This window comes from Crotalus tigris, unplaced genomic scaffold (assembly GCF_016545835.1).
Source record: "Crotalus tigris isolate CLP2741 ecotype Arizona unplaced genomic scaffold, ASM1654583v1 scf7180000024151.2778019, whole genome shotgun sequence".
NCBI lineage: Eukaryota > Metazoa > Chordata > Lepidosauria > Squamata > Viperidae > Crotalus > Crotalus tigris.
In genome coordinates, this window is record NW_024100413.1 from 1,150,130 (window position 1) to 1,169,600 (window position 19,471).

The 19,471-nt window shown below is 40.0% G+C and overlaps 1 protein-coding gene across 1 annotated transcript in view; it reads left to right on the forward strand.

Annotated features, from left to right (window-relative positions):
• Positions 1–18,553, forward strand: part of LOC120298811 (uncharacterized protein K02A2.6-like) — a gene marked incomplete at its 3' end in the record, with an annotated part of 160,410 nt that extends 141,857 nt beyond the window's left edge. The window contains exons 2-3 of the mRNA XM_039322884.1: positions 17,660–18,147; positions 18,250–18,553. Coding sequence (XP_039178818.1) covers positions 17,660–18,147; positions 18,250–18,553 — 792 coding nt within the window. The remainder of the gene's footprint in view (positions 1–17,659; positions 18,148–18,249) is intronic.
• Positions 18,554–19,471: the final 918 nt, after the last annotated feature.

A 19,471-nucleotide genomic window follows, 5' to 3' on the forward strand; every position in this document is an offset into this window, starting at 1 on the left:
GAAGTTCAAAAGTCTGGAGAATTGGCACATCCAAAAGATAAAAACAGGCAGCTTGACACATTAATTCAGAAAGTGCAGACTAAGTCAGTTTCTATGCAATTCAGAAAGATTAATTGCCACAAGTGTCCCTAGTTAGAAACTCATAGTTCTACAATGATGGAGGAATGACATTCACAGAATTTAAAGATCACATTTCTACTTTGGAATATATGCAAGAGATGAACATCCTGAAAGAGTTTAAATTTATGAGTCTATTAAGGCATAATAAAGAATCAAGTGATTCACATTGTGTACAACAAGATGTTTCATTTATCATTTAGACAACTAAAAGTATTCCAGATTGGGATGTTTCCTAGTCATTCTTTCTGATTTCTTTAGAGGCATTAGTTGAGCTCAATTCTCTTGGCTTAAATGAAAGTTTGTAATTATGGACTGATTAAGCTGTGAAACGTACTGATTTAACATATTGTTTTATTAAGGAAAGTTGTTCTTTCCTTCCTTATTAAAATAATTTCATATTTAATCACTCCTGGTGTATGAAATTATTACTGTTAAAAGAAAATTTACATAATGTTTCCAAAAGACTTAATAGTTATAATAATTTTAATCTACCATTATAGGGTGTTTATAATATATATTGAACTGAAATGTTTTTGGTAAATGATTAAAACCAATCTTTTTAGCATAGAAGTAATGAAAAATATTTGAATATGTTCTTTGTTTTTCTAAGAGCCAAGCAGAGCTCTTTTTGTTGAATAAACTTGCTTTTAGCCAATTATTTACTTGATTAAGCAAAAATCCTTGATTAAATTAATTGAACTTTCTAACATATATTCAACACCTCAGTATCAGGAATGGTTTAAAAACTGAAGGACATAATAAGTAACACTATTCATAGATATATGCAGTTAAACAAAAGTTCTATTTATCTATGCAAGTATGCACTTCATTTCTATCCTGTTTTTTTTAAATCATCAATTAAAATTTGTTTTGCTGATTGATCCTTTGTTATGGCTGAGGCCTCAGAACAGTATTGCTTTCCACAGAAATGTCCTACTGAGTTAAATATATTTTAGTTATGAATCCACAGTGAAAAAAATCTCATTGGAATGCAAATATACTAAGATGATAATCTTTAAAGTGTTTTTAATACAATAAAATAAATCCTCACAGGTAGCATTAGAAACACAGCTCTGCTCTCACCTACAGAAAAAATTGCCTTATTTAGAATCTGTTGTTTAAACAAATCCTCTGAGTTACTCAGACCGTAGATAATATGGCTGAGAGAACAAGTGATCTTTTAAATGTATCTTTAAGTTAACACATCCCTTCTGTGTTTTGGCTTTTTTTAAAAAAAAAAAAAAAAAAACTCATTCTAGTGGTGCATTGATTTTTTTCCCTTAGGCCCAGACTTCCACTTACTTGACAGATCAAGCTAGAGATTTAGCAATGTGCCCTATATTGTAAATGGCTAATATTTTTGCTCTCATATTTACTAAAAACATTTATATAGACAACCAACTTATAAGTAATTCTGGTTATAAGCAGAGCTGCCAATTGAAAGATAAAATGGATCTATAAATGTTTATAAAAAAGACTGGTGGTATATGAACAACATTACAAGTAAGGCACAAAAATAAGTACAGATTGGGTACACATATCAAAGTTTTAAAAACCCCAATATTGTACTGGTTATCTTGTCAATCACATTTCATAAGCATTAGTAACACTTGTGTAAGAAATGCAATATAGGCAGAGGCCAGCTTTTAAAAATGCAAATTCAATAATCCATTCAGGAAGGTTGGAGCCAGGAAGCTAGAAATTAGGAAGAAAAAGACACCTAAAATCTACATAACCCCACCCAAATTCTAAGGATAAGAGACATAATAGGATTAACCCACCAATACCAAAAGGGCATACTCAGACTCAGGTCAAAGTACATGACACAGGAAATATAAAGCCTCAAACAGGAACAGGAAACAACCTCAAGAGCCCCACTCTGTTCCATGTGGTCAGTTCTTCCAGAGCCATCTTTCTGTCTGGGTCTCCTCTTCAATAAACTGCAACCTTCTTTCTAAAGTAATCTCCATTTTGATTATTCCCAGCTTGGGCTGGATCCTGATGAAGATTTTTCTCTCAACAATAGTATACACACAGATATATACACACACACTCACAGATCACCTTTGAAACACTCACATGAGCCTATTTGTGAACATGATACCCTTAACATTTGAAATGCACTAGTCAATCTTTTTGCTGGGCAAGGCAATTTAAGATTGCTTTTACCAGAAGTGATCTAATGTTACATTTATTTCAACCATCCTCCATATTACTAAGATTTTTTTTCTTTTTTAGAAATCCATGGGTTGCCAGTAAATTAAAACCAACCTTTTTTGTGCTTTGATCAATCTTACACAGAACTACTAAGATATCTGTTCATTAGCTGCTGTTCACACTTCATTAATGAAGCTACCCATCATCCCCTAGCTATAGGCTCTTAATTTATTCCCAGAATGCCTCTGCTTGCTACAGCACACTCAGAATAAATTTTTCTTACAGAATCAGCTGTTTAACCAAGTCTCAGTTTCATGGGTCAATTAAATAAGTTATTTCACAGTAGTGGATATTTTTTAAAAATATATTTTTTCTCATAAAGCTTTAAGACAGCTTTCTAAGAAGAGACTCTGCATGTGAGATATCTCAGGGAATCAAGTAAAGATGACAATAGTCTGACTCTTTTTTGTGGTAACTACTCCTTCTTTCAGCATGTGATAGTATAAGAAAAGGAAGTTCACAACATCTCCTTTTTTGATTATTAGTTTGGGGTGCTGTACAGTCTAAAGCTGCTTCCACAATTATCCCTATGAACTTTTCCTCTGCCTAATCTAAAAGTCTTGTGGCTGAGTAGCTCAAAAAGGCTGCATACTTTTCTGGGCCAATATAATATATTTAAAGAAGCTTACCCCTAATCTGAAAAAGGTAAAAGAATCAAAGAAGCATCTGAAAGTTTTAAGTCATCTGAAATATTTGAAATCTGATGTTATTTGCAAGAGAGTCTTTAAATAGAAGATGTTTATCTTAGGTACTAAGTTGAACAAGTTTATTTGATAAATTTTCCAATGTGGGTAAAATGGCTGACTGTCTTCTTTCATCACTTTACAAGACCATATTTGGAATACTGCATCCAGTTCTGGTCACCACGATGTAAAAAAGATGTTGATACTCTAGAAAGAGTACAGAGTACAGAGAAGAGCAACAAAGATGTTTAGGAGACTGGAGGCTAAAATATATAAGGAACGGTTGCTAGAATTAGGTATGTCTAGTTTAATGAAGAGAAGAATGATGGGGGACATGATAGCAGTGTTCCAATATCTCAGGGGCTGCCACAAAGAAGAGGGAGTCAAGCTATTCTCTAAAGCACCTGAAGGCAGGACAAGAAGCAACGGGTGGAAACTAAGCAAGGAGAGAAACAACATAGAACTAAGGAGAAACTTCCTGACAGTTAGAACAATTAATCAGTGGAACAACCTGCCTCCCGAAGGTATGGATGCTCCAACACTGGAAGCTTTTAAGAAGAGACTGGGTGGCTGTTTGTCTGAAATAGTGTAGGGGTTGGACTAGATGACCTCCAAGGTCCCTTCCAACATTATTATTATAATTGTTGTTGTTGTTGTTATACTTATTGTTATTGTTATTAAATAAATGTCTTCCTTTTGAATGTTAATACTGTAAGCAAGTAAGACCATACTTGGAATACTGCAGTGGGTACTTTTCTTTGGTTAAACCCCAAGAAAAATATCCACTGATTCTTAAAAACGTACCAGGAAGCCAACCCTATCCCTAACCATAGCTTCACCTAGCTCTTTTAGAAATACATCTACTCAGTCTTAACATGGGAAGTACACACCTCCAAGGCTGATAGGAAAGTGTTCTACTAAACATAGAAATACATCCTAAGCTAATCCTAACTTTTGTTTACAGACTGAAATAAAAGGAGAAGATTTAGTATGAGTTGGTTATATTGTGAAATTTATAGCATTGTCAAATAGATCTTTTTTTTATGTATCCTTGGGTTTTTTTGTGTGCATTTCTTACATCCTGCTCAGAGTCACCTTTGGTGATATGGGCCGCTATATACAGTAATTTTGAACTATATCTATCTATCTATCTATCTATCTATCTATCTATCTATCTATCTATCTATCTATCTATCTATCCTGATTTCTTTAGTTCTGTTCTGAAAATTAAACAGGATTAGTTTTAAGGTATTCTTTATTGGTTTATTAGTATTTAATAGTATCTACTGTATTTCTACATTAGTTGCAGTAAAGTTAAATATTAAGATTAGGCTTCCATGAAATTGATGGTCTAATTGCTTGTGAAAAAGAGCTTTAGTGTGGTTTAGATTTAGCTTTTCCCATTCTTATAGATATCTGTTGCATAGCTTTCTGAAAAGATGCACTTTGGGGACTGTGGATCTTTTCATACATAAATCTGAGAGGTTTTCCCAAGTGTCTTTTGCTTGATCTAAAGCTGACACTCACAATAAATTTCACAATAGAACTCAATGAACCCTAACCCCATTTCCAACTTATCCTTACAACAATAGAAATATATATGCTCAAGGTTACCCCAGAAAGCAAATCCCCACAGTAGCATAAATTTAAGACTACTGTTAAACACAACAATTCACCCTGAAACGAACACTCACAATAAATTTCACAATATAGCATAGAAAGACTCAGTGTTCACTATTGTTTCACTGAAATGTTAGGATAACATTAATTAAGCATTACCCAGAGACACAATCCCAATCCTAAGATTACTCCTACCCATTAAAACTGGTATTATAATTAATTATACCGATTTTCAGAATTATGGCCTACCTTTAGTCATAATTTTCCTGGAATGCCAATAGAAATAAATATCCTAAACATTACCTAAAGACACATTCTTTCCTCAACATCTATCAGAGTATTTCTATGCATGTTAACTCACTCTAAAGATAACAGGAATAATACATTTCAACTTTAACTTCAAGGTACCCAAGAACACAGTCCTCACTGCAACATAAATCTAGTTAAAGAAAGGCATATTATGCTAAATTCAACAAGTCATCAAGGGAATCCAACCTTAACTGTAACAGAAACAGAAATATTTACTATAAATGTTACACTGACAAGCTATGTTTACAATAACATACACGTAAAACTATAATTAACTCTTAAAAATTCATACTAAATCTAACCTTTTTACTAAATTTTTCATAGAACCCCTAAGGCTACCTAACTATATGCCTTATTTTAACCTAATATGAAGAGATTTCTACCAACAAACTTCTTGTTCCTAGTGTTAGTCCTTTTTTATGGCAGGGTCCACTTTTTGGCAAAGCTGTCTCCATTTGGGCCAATCCAGCGTGTTTTGGGGACGTGTATTTCATGTCGTCCTTGATGCAATCCATCCACCTTTTCTTGGGTCTGCCATGGGGTTGCTGGACATCAGGGTCAAGATGCATAGCTGTTCTTACCACCAATGTCTTCTTTACCACATACAATGTGTCTGTGCCATCTAAGTCTTCCTTCCCACACTTTTGTTATGATTGGCATGACTCCTAGTCAACGTCAGATGTCATCATTCATGCAGCCAAATCATGTTAGTCCAACAATTTCTACCAACAAACTACTGTAACATAATCATAATATTCCTACTAGACAAGAATCTTATTCTAAAGATAGCATTCTCATGTTTCTGTAGTGATAACATCATGCTTAATCATTATGCCTACATCATGTCCCTGGAGCAGTGGCCCCTTCTCAGGACCAAGAAAAATGAACCATGAGACATAAGAGGCAAAGGTGAGTTCAACTTTGTATAATAGTCATTGCAGATAATGATTGCTACAGAGAAGTAGTTATATGGTCGTTGATTTTATCAAATATTTAACATTCAGACTCATCTCCCACTTATAAAAGTCCTGTTAAGCCATCTATTGAATCAGAATCAGGCACCAACCTCTTGTAACCCACCATTTCTCTGCTTCTCAGCTTTTTGGTTTACAACTCAAAATTATATTTGTTCCTTAAAGCTTGTTGATTATTATCTGGATTAGATTTGATTGCTAGATTTTTTTTTAAAATAATGAAGAACAGAGACTGGTGCCTCTTTCCTGCTGGATACTACTGTATGTCTGATGGTTCTCTGGTTTTTTTTCTACCCCTTTCTTTTGTCCAAGATTAACTATCAAAGTGGTGGTTGGGAGATGAACATTAATGGCTGATTAGAATCAAGCTGGTGATGCTTCTTTATACAATTAATTTTCAATGCTCTATGCAGAGTAGTGATTTCTAGTTATCTTTGTGTTAAAACAATGAAATGGTTTGCCCAGTAACCAAAATTATTCTTCTTTCATACTCTTAATTACATATTTTCTTTTGTACCACATGAAGCTGCTTAGTCATCCCCATCAACTGAAGTGTGCAAATTTTTGACACCACAAATTGAAAGGAGCCACTATTCATGCTAAACTATTTTCTGATTTACCGAACATGCCATCTGTATACCTTGGAAAGCCAATACTCATCAGCTTCAAAGGAACTAAAAAAAATATCAGCATTTCAAAAAAAAAAAAAAGGAAAAAAATAGTGGTTCATTATCTTTTCAATCTGCAACTAATTTGCACTGTATAAAGTCATTTAATTCAAATATGAGTGTTGACAGTCACAATGATCTTTAATATGTTAGCCAATTCAATTTCCCTTAGAAGCTTTAATTTGAATAGATGGAAGAATGCAGAGCTGAGTCTCACTTACTTTACCCCTGTATATAGAGCAATTACATACAGGATTTTAGGAGTGATTTTATTTGGCTTGTTATGTGCCAGTGATCCCCAAAATCATTTTGGTTTATGTGAATTCTATGAGATCCATAGGTTATACATCTAACAATCAGACATTTCAATATAATTCAGCAGAGTAAAGGTAAAGGAGACCCTGTGGGTTACTCTTCTAGTCATTGCCAACTATAGGGGTGGTGGTGCTCATCTCAGTTTCAAGGCCATTGAGCCAGTGCTGTCCAAAGACATTACCGTGGTCATGTCGCCAGCATTACATCATGGAAGGTTGTTACTTTCCCACTGAAGTGGTACCTATTTATCTACTTGCATTTGCATGCTTTTGAATTCTAGGTTGGCAGGAGCTGGGGTAAAGATGGGGACTCATCCCATCATGTGAAGCTCGGGTCTCAAATCTGGACTGCTGGCTTTCCAGCTGACAAGCCCAGAGTCTTAGCCACTGTGCTATAATTCACAAAGGTTTAGAAAAAAAAGATGTCACACTTCAATTTGGGCATCTATATTAGATATATTTGAGGCAGTGTAAATTGTATACACCTGCTTGTATTTGTATTTTAGTCCACTTCTTGGGATTGCAGTGTGATAGAGTAAGAAGAATGTGTCTTCCTGGCTGCTTTCCAAGCCTCTTGCATCCATCCAGCCATGATATGACTCATATAAGTCCTTTAAATTTTAAATTTTCTTTAAAAGTAATACATAATCAGAGCTGATGTGCACTGCTTTATTTAGAATTATAGCCACTTACTGAGAAAAAGAGCAAGGTAAACAAGTTGTCATGGGGAAAAATGCTCACTTTAATAAGCATCCAAAGTGATTGGAGAAAGTTGAAGCAAAGTATATTTTTATCGGCATGTACAAGTATAGTAATCATTGGGCTCATTGCCAAAGGAACTCAGAAGGACCTGAACAAAACAAGGTTACAGGTTATACCCCCTTCATTTCTTTACAATGATAAAGAAAATATTGTAAATCATACTGTGACCTCTATAACTGGAATGTCTTAGATAATACTTAGGAGATGATCTTAGTGCAGTGCCTGGACTTTCCTCTAAACTGGTGGAAATGGCTTCCTAGTTTTAGATGCTAACACCATGTGCCATAAACAATGGGATTTATTGTGTCCATACTGTACTGCTTCCTTTTGCAAAATAGAAAAGACAAGAATTGAGTTTTTGTTACCTGTCTCTTTTCCAAACTCACGCATCTATCTGCCTGATTCTTACTGTCATGATTTTGCATATACTCAAGCCACAGCATCATACTTGCTCTTAAACTTCCACATTTCCAATTCTTTTTATCCATGTCAGCTGGATAATTTCTGCTATGTTGGAAATGTGCCTTCTGCATTTCTGGTTCCAAAGCACCAGAAGGCAAGACAAGAAACAATGGATAGAAACTAATCAAGGAGAAAGCAACCTAGAACTAAGGAAACATTTCCTGACAGTGAGAACAATTAACCAGTGTAACGGCTTGCCTTCAGAAATTGTGGGTGCTTCATCACTAGAGATTGGAGAAGCCGTCCGGAAAGCACCTTTGGGACAACCATGACCTGGATTTTTGAGAAACTCCATAGACATTTGTCCTTCATTTTGAATAAATTCCTGATTTCCATAGCAAATGAGCATGTATTTGAAATCAGAAAGTCAGGTTTTGGTGAATATTCAGATAAGGGGTAGCAACTAAATACTGGGCAACAGGATTGCCTTTATTTCTATATTTCCAGCATAAAGGGAATGTTGATTAGAAGATGCATGAGCATAAATGAGCATGCTGTATGAGCAGAAATGAGCATGCTATATGTCATTTCATGAATGACAATGAAATGAAAATACACCAATATCTGATTACCAGCAGCCTAAATTACCTTCAAAGAGGCAAACAACAATCTTTTCCCCAAACCCCCCCCTAAAGTTTCACTCCTTCTTGTGTGAAGAAAGAGCAGAATAAATTGAGGTACCTTCTTGGAGAAGGGAAGGATTCAAGCATGAGGCACAGACTTCTGTGAGATGATAAATAGCAGTTAGTTTGATCCCAGCAGTGTCAGTTCCTCCTCACATGGGATGGCCTTCCCTTTTGCCTTAAACCAGTGTTTCTCAACCTTGACAATTTTAAGGCATGTGGACTTCAACTCCCAGAATTCCACAGCCAGCATTGCTGGCTGTGGAATTCTGGGAGTTGAAGTCCACATGCCTTAAAATTGTCAAGGTTGAGAAACACTGCGCTTAAACCAGTGGTTCTCAATTATTTTCTGTCATGCCCCCCTAGGAAGAAGAAAACATTTCGCTCCCCCCCGCATGACTGTCTATCCAATCGGGTCCTTTGCGTGTGTCACGTGCGTCCAATATGACAGTATTTGCCGAGGTCAAACGAGCCCCCCTTTACGGAGCCTCGCGCCCCCCCTGGGGGGCCGCCCCACTATTTGAGAACCACTGGCTTAAACAGTCAGCAGAAACTTTCTTTAGGAGCTATTGATTAATCTACTTTGCCAGACTGGCACATTTCAGAGTTGTATTTAAAAATAAATCTTTTTAAGGACCTTTCCAGCTGAGTTTCATAGATGTTTGGGGGAGAATAAGTTAAAAGAGGTAACAGATAGCATTTTAGTAAATTAGTACTGAATAAATAGGATGGAATCCATAAATATAATACTTCCAGTTACAGTTGCGTGTCATCTGTACAATTGGCATATAATCTGTACAAAGTCATAGTTTCTATTCATCAGTTCATTCACAGCAATTGAGCACTTTTCTTCAACTGTTTCTATTCCTATTCCCAAAGCAGTTTGAAGGTAATCCATAATTATCTAAAGTTCTGCCTAAAGCCAAAAACAAAGAGTGAAGCATATAATTAAATCATTGCTTTAACCCTGAACTGCCATACATTCTGTCATAACAAAAATATCCTTATCTCTATTCCACACAAAAGAGAAATTAAATTAATGGCTTGCAAACTCCCTTCCCAGTTCCACCTTCTTAATCACAAAACCCTGTACTGTAGTGCTGAATAGATATATCTGAAAAATACTCTTCTTTTGAACTGAGAAAAATTGTTGCAATGTATCAATGCCTGGGTGGGTCTAAGGTTGCAAATTTTTATAGCTGGATGAAGAGCAAGAAAAAAAATGCATTTCTTTCTGTTTCCCTCTCTTTGCTTTGAACTGCCTTTTTGGAAAGCAGTAACTTGTTACTCCACAGTTCATGTCTAATTTATGGCTTATGATATTCTGTTTAATTCTAGTGCTGGGTAGTACAAACATTTAGCATGAAGCTTGGACATCTTATTCACAACATAGCCTGCAAAGTAGAACAATATCACTTAACATCTAACTGGCGAGGGCAACTGGGAAAGTAATTTTGTTAGTAACACATTTAAATCTTTTCAACTCTTTATAAGGTTTGGAATTGTTTTGGAATATGGTTTGGAATAGTTCTGTACCAGTAATTTCATCCGGTCTAATATGTGTTGTTTTATTGGTTATATTGGCTATATTATATACCGTATATTGGCTATAATAGGTTATATTCTATGGTGCAGAACAGATAGTAGAACAGCCTTTTTCTTTTTTATTTTTTTGGGGAGAGGTGAGGGGAGGTAATTAAAAATGTCTACTATAATCAAAATGGCTCATATCTGATACAATGCTGTAGAATAAAAAAAAAGTTCATTTGGTTTGATGAGTATTAAACATTTCCTGAACAAAATAGCATAGATTGACATAATATACAGACACAGCAAATGCCTAAATAAATGGGATGGAACCTGTCAAACGATTTTTATATCTGAATAATTAGGGGAAAATGTGTTTATCTGTTAGATCATTTAAAAGAGAGAAAGAGGGAGGAAGGGAGAGAGAGAGTGTGTGTATCTGATAAACCCCATCTATTCTGAAAATAAATATTGATGGACAAAAGACAGCCATTAAAATAGGCCATATAACACTGACCTTGGAAACTGACAAAAGACTAATTGTTTTGCTAATGTGTGACTTCTTTGCTCAAAGGCTACTATTACCATGAAATTTTCCATATAGTAAAATCATGAATTATGTTCAAATAATTAGGCTGTTGTGATTGAAACTTTGGTTCAAGGTTCAAGAAAATATCTTAAAGGAAGATTATCCTTGGAATTGCATAAAAATATAAAAGCTTGCCATCAATTTGTTGGTAAACCTGAACCTTGTAATTTTCTAGGAATTAAACAGAATCATTCAGGGTGTTTATTTGCCTCGCAGAGCAATAACAGATTCTCACAAGGCATGACAAATTCTATAGAATTGCTATTATGTGCTTTGACTTTAAAAGAAAAATGAAACCTAAATAATCAATAATATTAAATGTTTAAGGATGAATGGATCATGACTATTCTTTCTCCTGTTTTATTAGCACTCATAGATTCATACCATACATATTGAACAGCATATTTCAACAATAAGCCACAAAAATGTAACAGATTCAACTTATCTTGTTGTGTTTATGCAGCTATTTAGTTTTCAACTAACATGGCTAAGCAAGAAATATGAATTCAGGGTTAATTCAGTGGGAGAAATTTAAGCATGTGCTTATTCATATAGTTAAGTACTTGGTACTTTGAATGGTAGAAAGTACTACTAGGTAACTTGGTTTTCCTTAGAAATATCTGGGATGTGGGCTTGGGATGTGGTTGGAATTTGCCTGAAAATATTGAAGAGGATAGCTTTACATGGCCTATAATGTGGAAAGATTTGGTCTTACCATTTTATAATGCCTCAGTAAGACGACACTTAGAATAATGGATCCAGTTTTGGTTGTCATGATTCAAAAAAGATGTTGGGTCTTTAGAAAGAGTGGAGAGAAGAACAACAAAGATGATTAGTGGGCTGGAGGCTAAAACATATGAAATACGCTTGCAGGAATTTGTTACGTCTAGTCTAGTGAAAGGAAGAACGAGGGGTGACATGATAGCAGTCTTCCAATATTTAAGGGGCTGCCACAAAGAAGAGGGGGTCGACCTATTTTCCCAAGTACCAGAAAGGAAGACAAGAAACAATGGAGGGAAATTAATCGAGGAGAGAAGCAATCTAGAACTAATGAGAAATTGTGGGTGCTCCATCACTGGAAATTTTTAAGAAAACATCCATTTATCTAGAATGGTATAGGGTCTCCTGCTTGTACAGAGGGTTGGACTAGAACAGAGCTCCCCAACCTTTCCAGCTTGGTGGCCCAGAAGGAACGGAAAGAGCAGGGTGCATGTGCAAGCAGCACACACACCCACACATATGTGCAATCAGGCCACTGGCACCAGTGCCAATGGGCTGCTGGCACATATGCACATGCACAAATGGGCCATTAGCGCCTGTGTGAGCCTGGTGGCAGGGCTAACACCCCCCTGCATGAGCAAACAGGGCCACTAGCACCTTTGCAGCAATGCTACCGCAAGTGGGGGGCCTCACCAGCTATTCCCACAGCCCAATGGCCAATAGGCCACAGCTCAGTACCGGGTCACGGACCATAAGTTTGAGACCCCTGGACTAGAAGACCTCCAAGGTCCCTTCCAACTTTGTCATTCTGTTATAAGATAAAGCAATGACGGGCTAAAACATCCTTGAAAACTTCTCATGATTAAGAATTAGCAAACACAAAGCCAGGCAGAGCATGTGAGAGCAGCTAATGGAGATGAGGAAACTCAATATTTAATACTTTTCATAATGTGACATAATAAGAAGTATAAATGTCGTTATCTTCAAAGCAGATATCTTTCTGCCTAAATCATAGATGGAAAAAAAGTGCTTTTCAAGCTGCATGTAGTATGTACAAACCTTGGATGATTGCAGAGAACTGAAGACACAGTTCTTGTTGTTCTGAAAAATGCAAATTCTAAATGCTAAACTTTTGAAATTAAAACAGACATTCCCAAAAATGCAAATGGAATCTAGCACCACTCAATGCGTCCCTACTACTCTTTAGCTACTCTCAAAACAAATAAGTTTTGAGCAGCCAAAAATATTCCACCTGGTCATAATCTAGAAATTGGATAGCTGTCTTTGGATGTATGACAAAGTTAGTAATGGACAAGCACATATTCATGAGCCATTTATAAATATATAGTCATTGATCTTCATGGTCTTCATAAAGCCATGTGATTTTCTCTGCAGCCTTTTAGAACATTTAACCACAGATTGTGATTAAAAATCAGTTTCCTATGCTAAAGAAACAGAACTTAGAAACAAATAGTCACCTTAAAAGTTCACTGATTTTCTTGCTTCAGTGACACAATATAATGATGTCAAGGTCTAGGAAAAAAGACTACAATATTAACAAGATAGAGGACTAACTTAATGGAAATTCCATTGATAAAATGCCATCCACATATAGTAAGTAATTGTTCTTTGGCTATTATACTCTTACCAAAGAAGCAATATATCAGGGGCTTGCTCATCTGAGCATAACTCTAAAAAAGTCTGAGAAGGTGCAAGCTCTATATCACCAAACCATGGAACATTAAAAGCAACTAACTTATTCATTAATTATTGTATTCCACCAGCTTGTAGTCAAAAATTATGACAGGCATATTAATCTAAAAATATTTTGAGTATAAGTGAGGTGAATGCATTATTTTCTTATTATACTGAGGATGATTCTGAAGGGAGTCCCTAAGATAGATTTGATTCATCTAGCAAGTGGCATTGCAGTTGATCACATAATGTTGGCATTAATTTGAGTAAGAACTTTCACAAAATTTACATGCCCAAATGCTGTGCTGTGGGATGAGATGAAAGCTACAAATGAAGGCTGCCTTTGGTGTCAAACCAATAATGTTGTGCAATGTTCTGTAATTCAGCTATGGAGCTAAAACATCATTATTACTAAAAGCAAACATTATGTTAGCTATGAGGGGAAAAACAAAATACAAAAATCCATATAGAGGGAGTAGCCCTCTAAGGTCAAACAAATACAAAATGATGCAGCCTTTGGACTTTCCAGAATGTTTTCATCAAGCAAGATGATTAAAAATTGGGGCCAAAGTACTGTTTCCAGGAATCCATCCTTTTCTGTAGTGGGTTATATTTTTATGCAAATGAGTCAACAGACATGCATATTGCAGCTTTTTGGGTATAGAAGAGTGGTAGGTGACACTGAGGACTTTAACATGCCAACCTTGGAAGAGAAGAAGTAATTTACTAACAGCAAAAATAAAGTTATTAAAATCAAATGTGTTGCTACTTCTTTTAATGTAAATCCTACTGTTGTCCTTCTCATGGTAAAGGAGAATTTACCAAATTGGAAAGGGTAAATTAAGCAATTGATTTTCAAATTTGGAAGTTCCTGAATCACTGCATGCCAAGCTGATTCTATCTCAGTTATGTTGTCACAATTTATAATTGCTTTCAAATACCTTTGGGCATTGAACTCCATTTACATCTCAGATTTGGAACAAATATATACAGTAAACAAATAAATATATATTTGTTCCAAATCTGAAATGGAGTTCAGTGCCCAAAGATATATAAAAAACAATTAGATGTGGGAAGAAAGACTGGATGGTGATTGTTATGTCCCGAGCCTTTGCAAACGGCTCGGGCGTTTGCAGGCAGTCCCGGGCAGGTGCAAAGCTGCCCGGGACCAGACAGGCTGTCGCCAGCGCCGTGCGCATGCGCGGGTGCTGGCGCGGGAAAAGTAACCCATTTACCCGGGAGTTGCCTATATAAGAGGCTGCGAGGCGTTTGGGCGAGGCTGAAGCCATCTTCCTGTAAGCTGAACGCTGAATAAAAGAAACTGAGAACTCCAGCTGCTTCTCATGTCTGCTTTCCCGCCAAGGACGCAACACTGGCGACGAGGATGGGATGCCTTGCACTACCTGGAAAGGAAGAAGTGTAAGCTTACCCAAGGAGTCCTGAGCGGCGGAAGAGGAACGGCGTCGACTCGGCAGCTGCCCGCCAATCCGGTGCGCATTCGGGGGTAGGCTGGCTGATAGACCCGTCTCCTGAAGATCCGAAGATGGCGAAAATCGGAAGGCTTTCGGAATTCGACGTCTCACATCCAGAGCGGTGGGAGTCCTACGTATCCAGAATGGAGAACTACTTCAAGGCAAACCAAGTGAGGGAAGATAGCTTGAAGGCCGCCACCCTGCTTTGCGTTTGCGGCCAAGACGCCTTCGAAATCGCAGAAAATCTTGCAGCACCTGTTCCAGTAGAGTCTGTAAGCTACGCAGACCTGAAGAAGCTGATGAAAGAGCACTTCCACCCCAAGGTGTCCGTTATCTCATGGCGCCACACCTTCGAGCAGAGGGATCAACGGTCCGGTGAAACAGCCAAGGAATACATCGCCGCGCTACGGAAGGCCGCCAAGCCCTGCGAGTTCAAGGACCTCGAGGAACGACTGAGGGACCGATTCGTGTGCGGGTTAAGGCATCGCGAGCTACAACAGAGACTTTTCGCAAAGGAAGAATTATCCTTCCAAGACGCCTTAAGGGAAGTCACCGCAGAAGAAGCAGCAGGCGGCGCCATCAAAAACATGCGGCCGATCAGAAACAGTGCAGAGGGTGCGTCCGTGCACCAGGAAGACGTCCGACGAAACTCCGAGGAGGATCCGGACGAGGAAGTCGACCGTCTACACCCCGCGAAGGAAGAGAACCAGAAGGGAAGCTCTTCGGCTCCGCTCAAGTGCATCGGCTGTGGAGGTCGCCACAGGAGAACCGACTGCAAGTTCCGCTCCGCTACCTGCCGGGCATGCGGCAAACAAGGGCACATTGCAGCTGTGTGTCTGAGCCGACGAAAGGCACAACCCCAAGAAGAACGCCTGAAAGGTACCAGATTCCCCAGCCAGAATAGGGTAGGGTTTTGCGCTTCGCGAAGAAGCATCTGTAGAACAGGCACACACAAGCCCATGAAGAAAAAGCTGTCACTCAACGTGAAGCTACAAGGGGTTCCATTATCTATGGAACTAGACACAGGGTCTGCCCTGTCCATCATTTCATTGCATACATTTAGGAAGATTTGTTCCAGAAGTGGGTCTAAGGCCAAGTTAAGGCCTTCTGATATTGTATTAACAGATTTTCAGAACTCAAGAGTGTGTGTTAAGGGGGAGGCCACCCTTAACGTGCAATACAAGAGTTTTGAAGGTCCACTAGACTTATTAGTAGTAGGGGGTGAACGAACGAGTCTCATAGGACTCGATTGGTTTGAGGCCCTGGGGATACACGTCACAGGACTCAACAGCTTACAAACACTCGACCTACAGGAAGTCTGCAAAGAATTTGCAGATGTTTTCAGCCCCCAGCTGGGCACATTCAAAGGACCACCTGTGTCCTTAAAGCTAGACCCCACTGTCACTCCCATTAGGATTAAAGCAAGAAGGGTCCCTTTTGCTTTAAAAAGTAAGATTGACACTGAACTAGACAAACTAATCCAACAGGGAATCCTAGAACCTGTTGATTCCAGCCCGTGGGAGACCCCCATTGTCACGCCTCTAAAGGCAAATGGGGACATTCGCATTTGTGCTGATTACAAATGCACACTCAATAAGGCATTGCAGCAACATGCCTATCCTGTTCCTGTGGTCAGTCACATCCTGGCCTCTCTCAAGGGGGGGGCGTGTTTTTGCAAAGCTTGACCTAGCTCAAGCATATCAACAGCTGCCTGTTGATGATGATGCTGCCATAGCTCAGACCATTGTGACCCACAGGGGAGCCTTTAAAGTAAAAAGGCTACAGTTTGGAGTAAATGTCGCTCCTGGGATTTTCCAAAGCGTAATGGAAAACACACTACGAGGTATACCAGGGGTCTGCCCCTACTTTGACGATGTCTTGATTGCAGGAGACTCCACACACATTCTAGCTGAAAGACTTAGGGCTGTCCTGTTAAGATTCAGGGAATCAGGCCTCAAGCTCAGAAAAGACAAATGCAAGATCGGGGTGCCTTCTACTGAATTTCTGGGATTCAAAATTGATGCTGCTGGGATTCATCCTGCTGAATCCAAACTAACTGCTATTTTACAAGCACCCAGGCCAAAGTCTAAGGCCGAACTTCAGGCCTTCCTAGGCCTCCTGAATTTCTACAATTCTTTTCTTCCACATAAAGCTAGTGTAGCTGAGCCTCTTCACAGGCTACTAGACAAACAAGCTGTGTGGCTGTGGTCACAAGCACATGAGGCTTGCTTTAAAGAAGTCAAGGCCTTGCTCACTTCTAACAGTGTTCTTGCACATTTCAACGAGTCTCTTCCTGTGTGCATCGCTTGTGATGCATCCCCCTACGGGGTTGGAGCTGTCCTGAGTCACCTCAGGTCTGATGGAACTCAGGTTCCTATTGCATACTACTCCAGAACACTGTCTTCTGCCGAGCGCAACTACGCTCAGATAGACAGGGAGGCTCTGGCTGTTGTTGCTGGAATTAAAAAATTCCACGATTTTCTATATGGCAGGCATTTCACGGTCTTCACTGACCATAAGCCTCTGCTGGGACTGTTTACCACACGTAAGCAGACTCCCCACATCATTTCCCCTAGAATGCTTAGGTGGTCTATTTTTTTGTCTGCATATGATTTTTCATTACTCCACAAGCCTGGGAAAGAAATGGGCCATGCTGATGGCCTCAGTAGGTTGCCTCTGCCAGTAGTAGAAGCTGACCCCGCGCCAGCTGTCAACATTCTATCAATCCAAGCCTTGCCCGAGCTCCCTCTTAGTGCCAGGGATGTTACCGCTGAAACGGGTACAGATCACACACTTTCACGTGTCCACTCCTGGGTCCTGTCCGGGTGGCCTGAGCACTGCCCTAGTCCTGAGTTTCAGAGTTTCTGGTCCAAAAGAAACGAACTGTCCCTTTCTCAGGGTTGTCTGCTTTGGGGAAACAGAGTTGTCATTCCCACCTCAATGAGGACTAGGGTCTTAGAATCCCTCCACGAGGGTCATCCTGGCATTGTCCGTATGAAGGCTCTTGCACGAAGCCACTTGTGGTGGCCTGCTTTAGATAAAGATATTGAGGCTAAGGTGCACGCATGCCACCTGTGCCAACGATCTCGCCCAGAGATGCCCCAAGCTCCTGTGCATAGATGGGAGGAAACACAGTCCCCATGGTCTAGGGTGCACATTGACTACGCTGGGCCCTTTCAGGGCCAGTTCTTCTTGGTCCTTGTTGACAGCCATTCAAAATGGCTTGAGGTTGTGCCTGTCTCATCCACCACCACTGCAAAGACTATTCAGGTACTGAGGGGGATTTTTGCTGCACACGGGCTGCCAGATGTCATTGTGTCCGACAACGGCCCTCAATTCACCTCCTCCGAATTCCAAGCTTTCTTACAGGCAAACCTGATTCGTCATGCCACGTCTGCGCCTTTTCACCCGTCCACCAACGGTATGGCTGAACGCATGGTGCGCATCGCAAAGGACGCCTTGAAGAGACTCACCTACGGGGACTGGCATCACAGGTTGGCTGACTTTCTCCTTTCTTATCGCACCACACCGTCCACTTCTACAGGGAGAAGTCCAGCTGAACTTCGTTGGGGGCGCCAACTTACTACTAGACTTGACCGGTTGCATCCGGACAGACTGCCTTCATCTACCTCACATCCTAGGGCACCTAGACAACTACTTGTGGGTGCCCCGGTTTGGGCTCGCAATTACGGGCCTGGTCATACATGGGTCCCCGCTTCTGTGTCCAGGATCACAGGTCCTCTCTCCTACGAGGTTGCCCTGGACAACGGTCGTGTCCTACGTCGGCACATCGACCAACTTCGCTCTAGGCGAGACTTTTCTGCTGAGACTCCTGGGTCTTTTCCAGGGGGGGAGGGGGACCCTTTGGAGCAAAGGGAAGGGCACGAGCTGCTGCCCATCTCCACTGAGGGAGCCACAAACGGCCCATCCCAGGGTTCCGCGAGAGCTCCAAACAAGAATTCCATGAGCTTACCTAACTACCAGGCATCCACGCCTACTCCAGCCAGGGAGTCACCCCGGGGGCATACTCACTTTCCACACACGTCACACGGCACTCCAGTCACGGAGGATACCCGGGGGCATCCCAACAAATCATTCCCCGCAAGAGAGCTGGCACACAATCCCCAAGGTTGGCCTGACCTTACCCCAAATCCTACAGGGGGTCAAACATACACAGAGCTAGTCGAGGAACCAAGTCCCGACTACAACAACCCTAGCACAAATCAGGGAACACCTGAGTTTTGGGAAAGTACAGAAACCCACACGAGCCCGAACACAGAATGGGGTTCAGGGAATGGACAGCCTCCTGACAGGTCTTGGACTGACCTAGGAGGTCCTACAGAGACGCCCAGCAGCGGCTATCACTTCAAGGGGCCCGAGGGTCTACAGCTAGGCAGGTCAACCAGGTCACAAAGCAACAGAAGCCCTGGCCTGACGAGCCCGGTGGGCAAGCGAGCAGGCCAGGCATTGGGGCACAGTCCTTGGAAGACACCAGGGCACAATAGAGAGAAAAGGCTCACGCCTCCCTCCAGTCAGGGGACTTATGCCAGTAATCCAGAGCTAAGAAGGTCACAGAGAGCAAAGAAATCTCCCAAGTACCTAGAAGACTACATAACATTGCTGGCAAGGCAAAGGCCAGTAAACAGTGGGAGCACTGGGGAGCAAAATGTCATATAAAATAAATGTTGTATGTTGGTAGTAGTTTTAGCCCGGGGG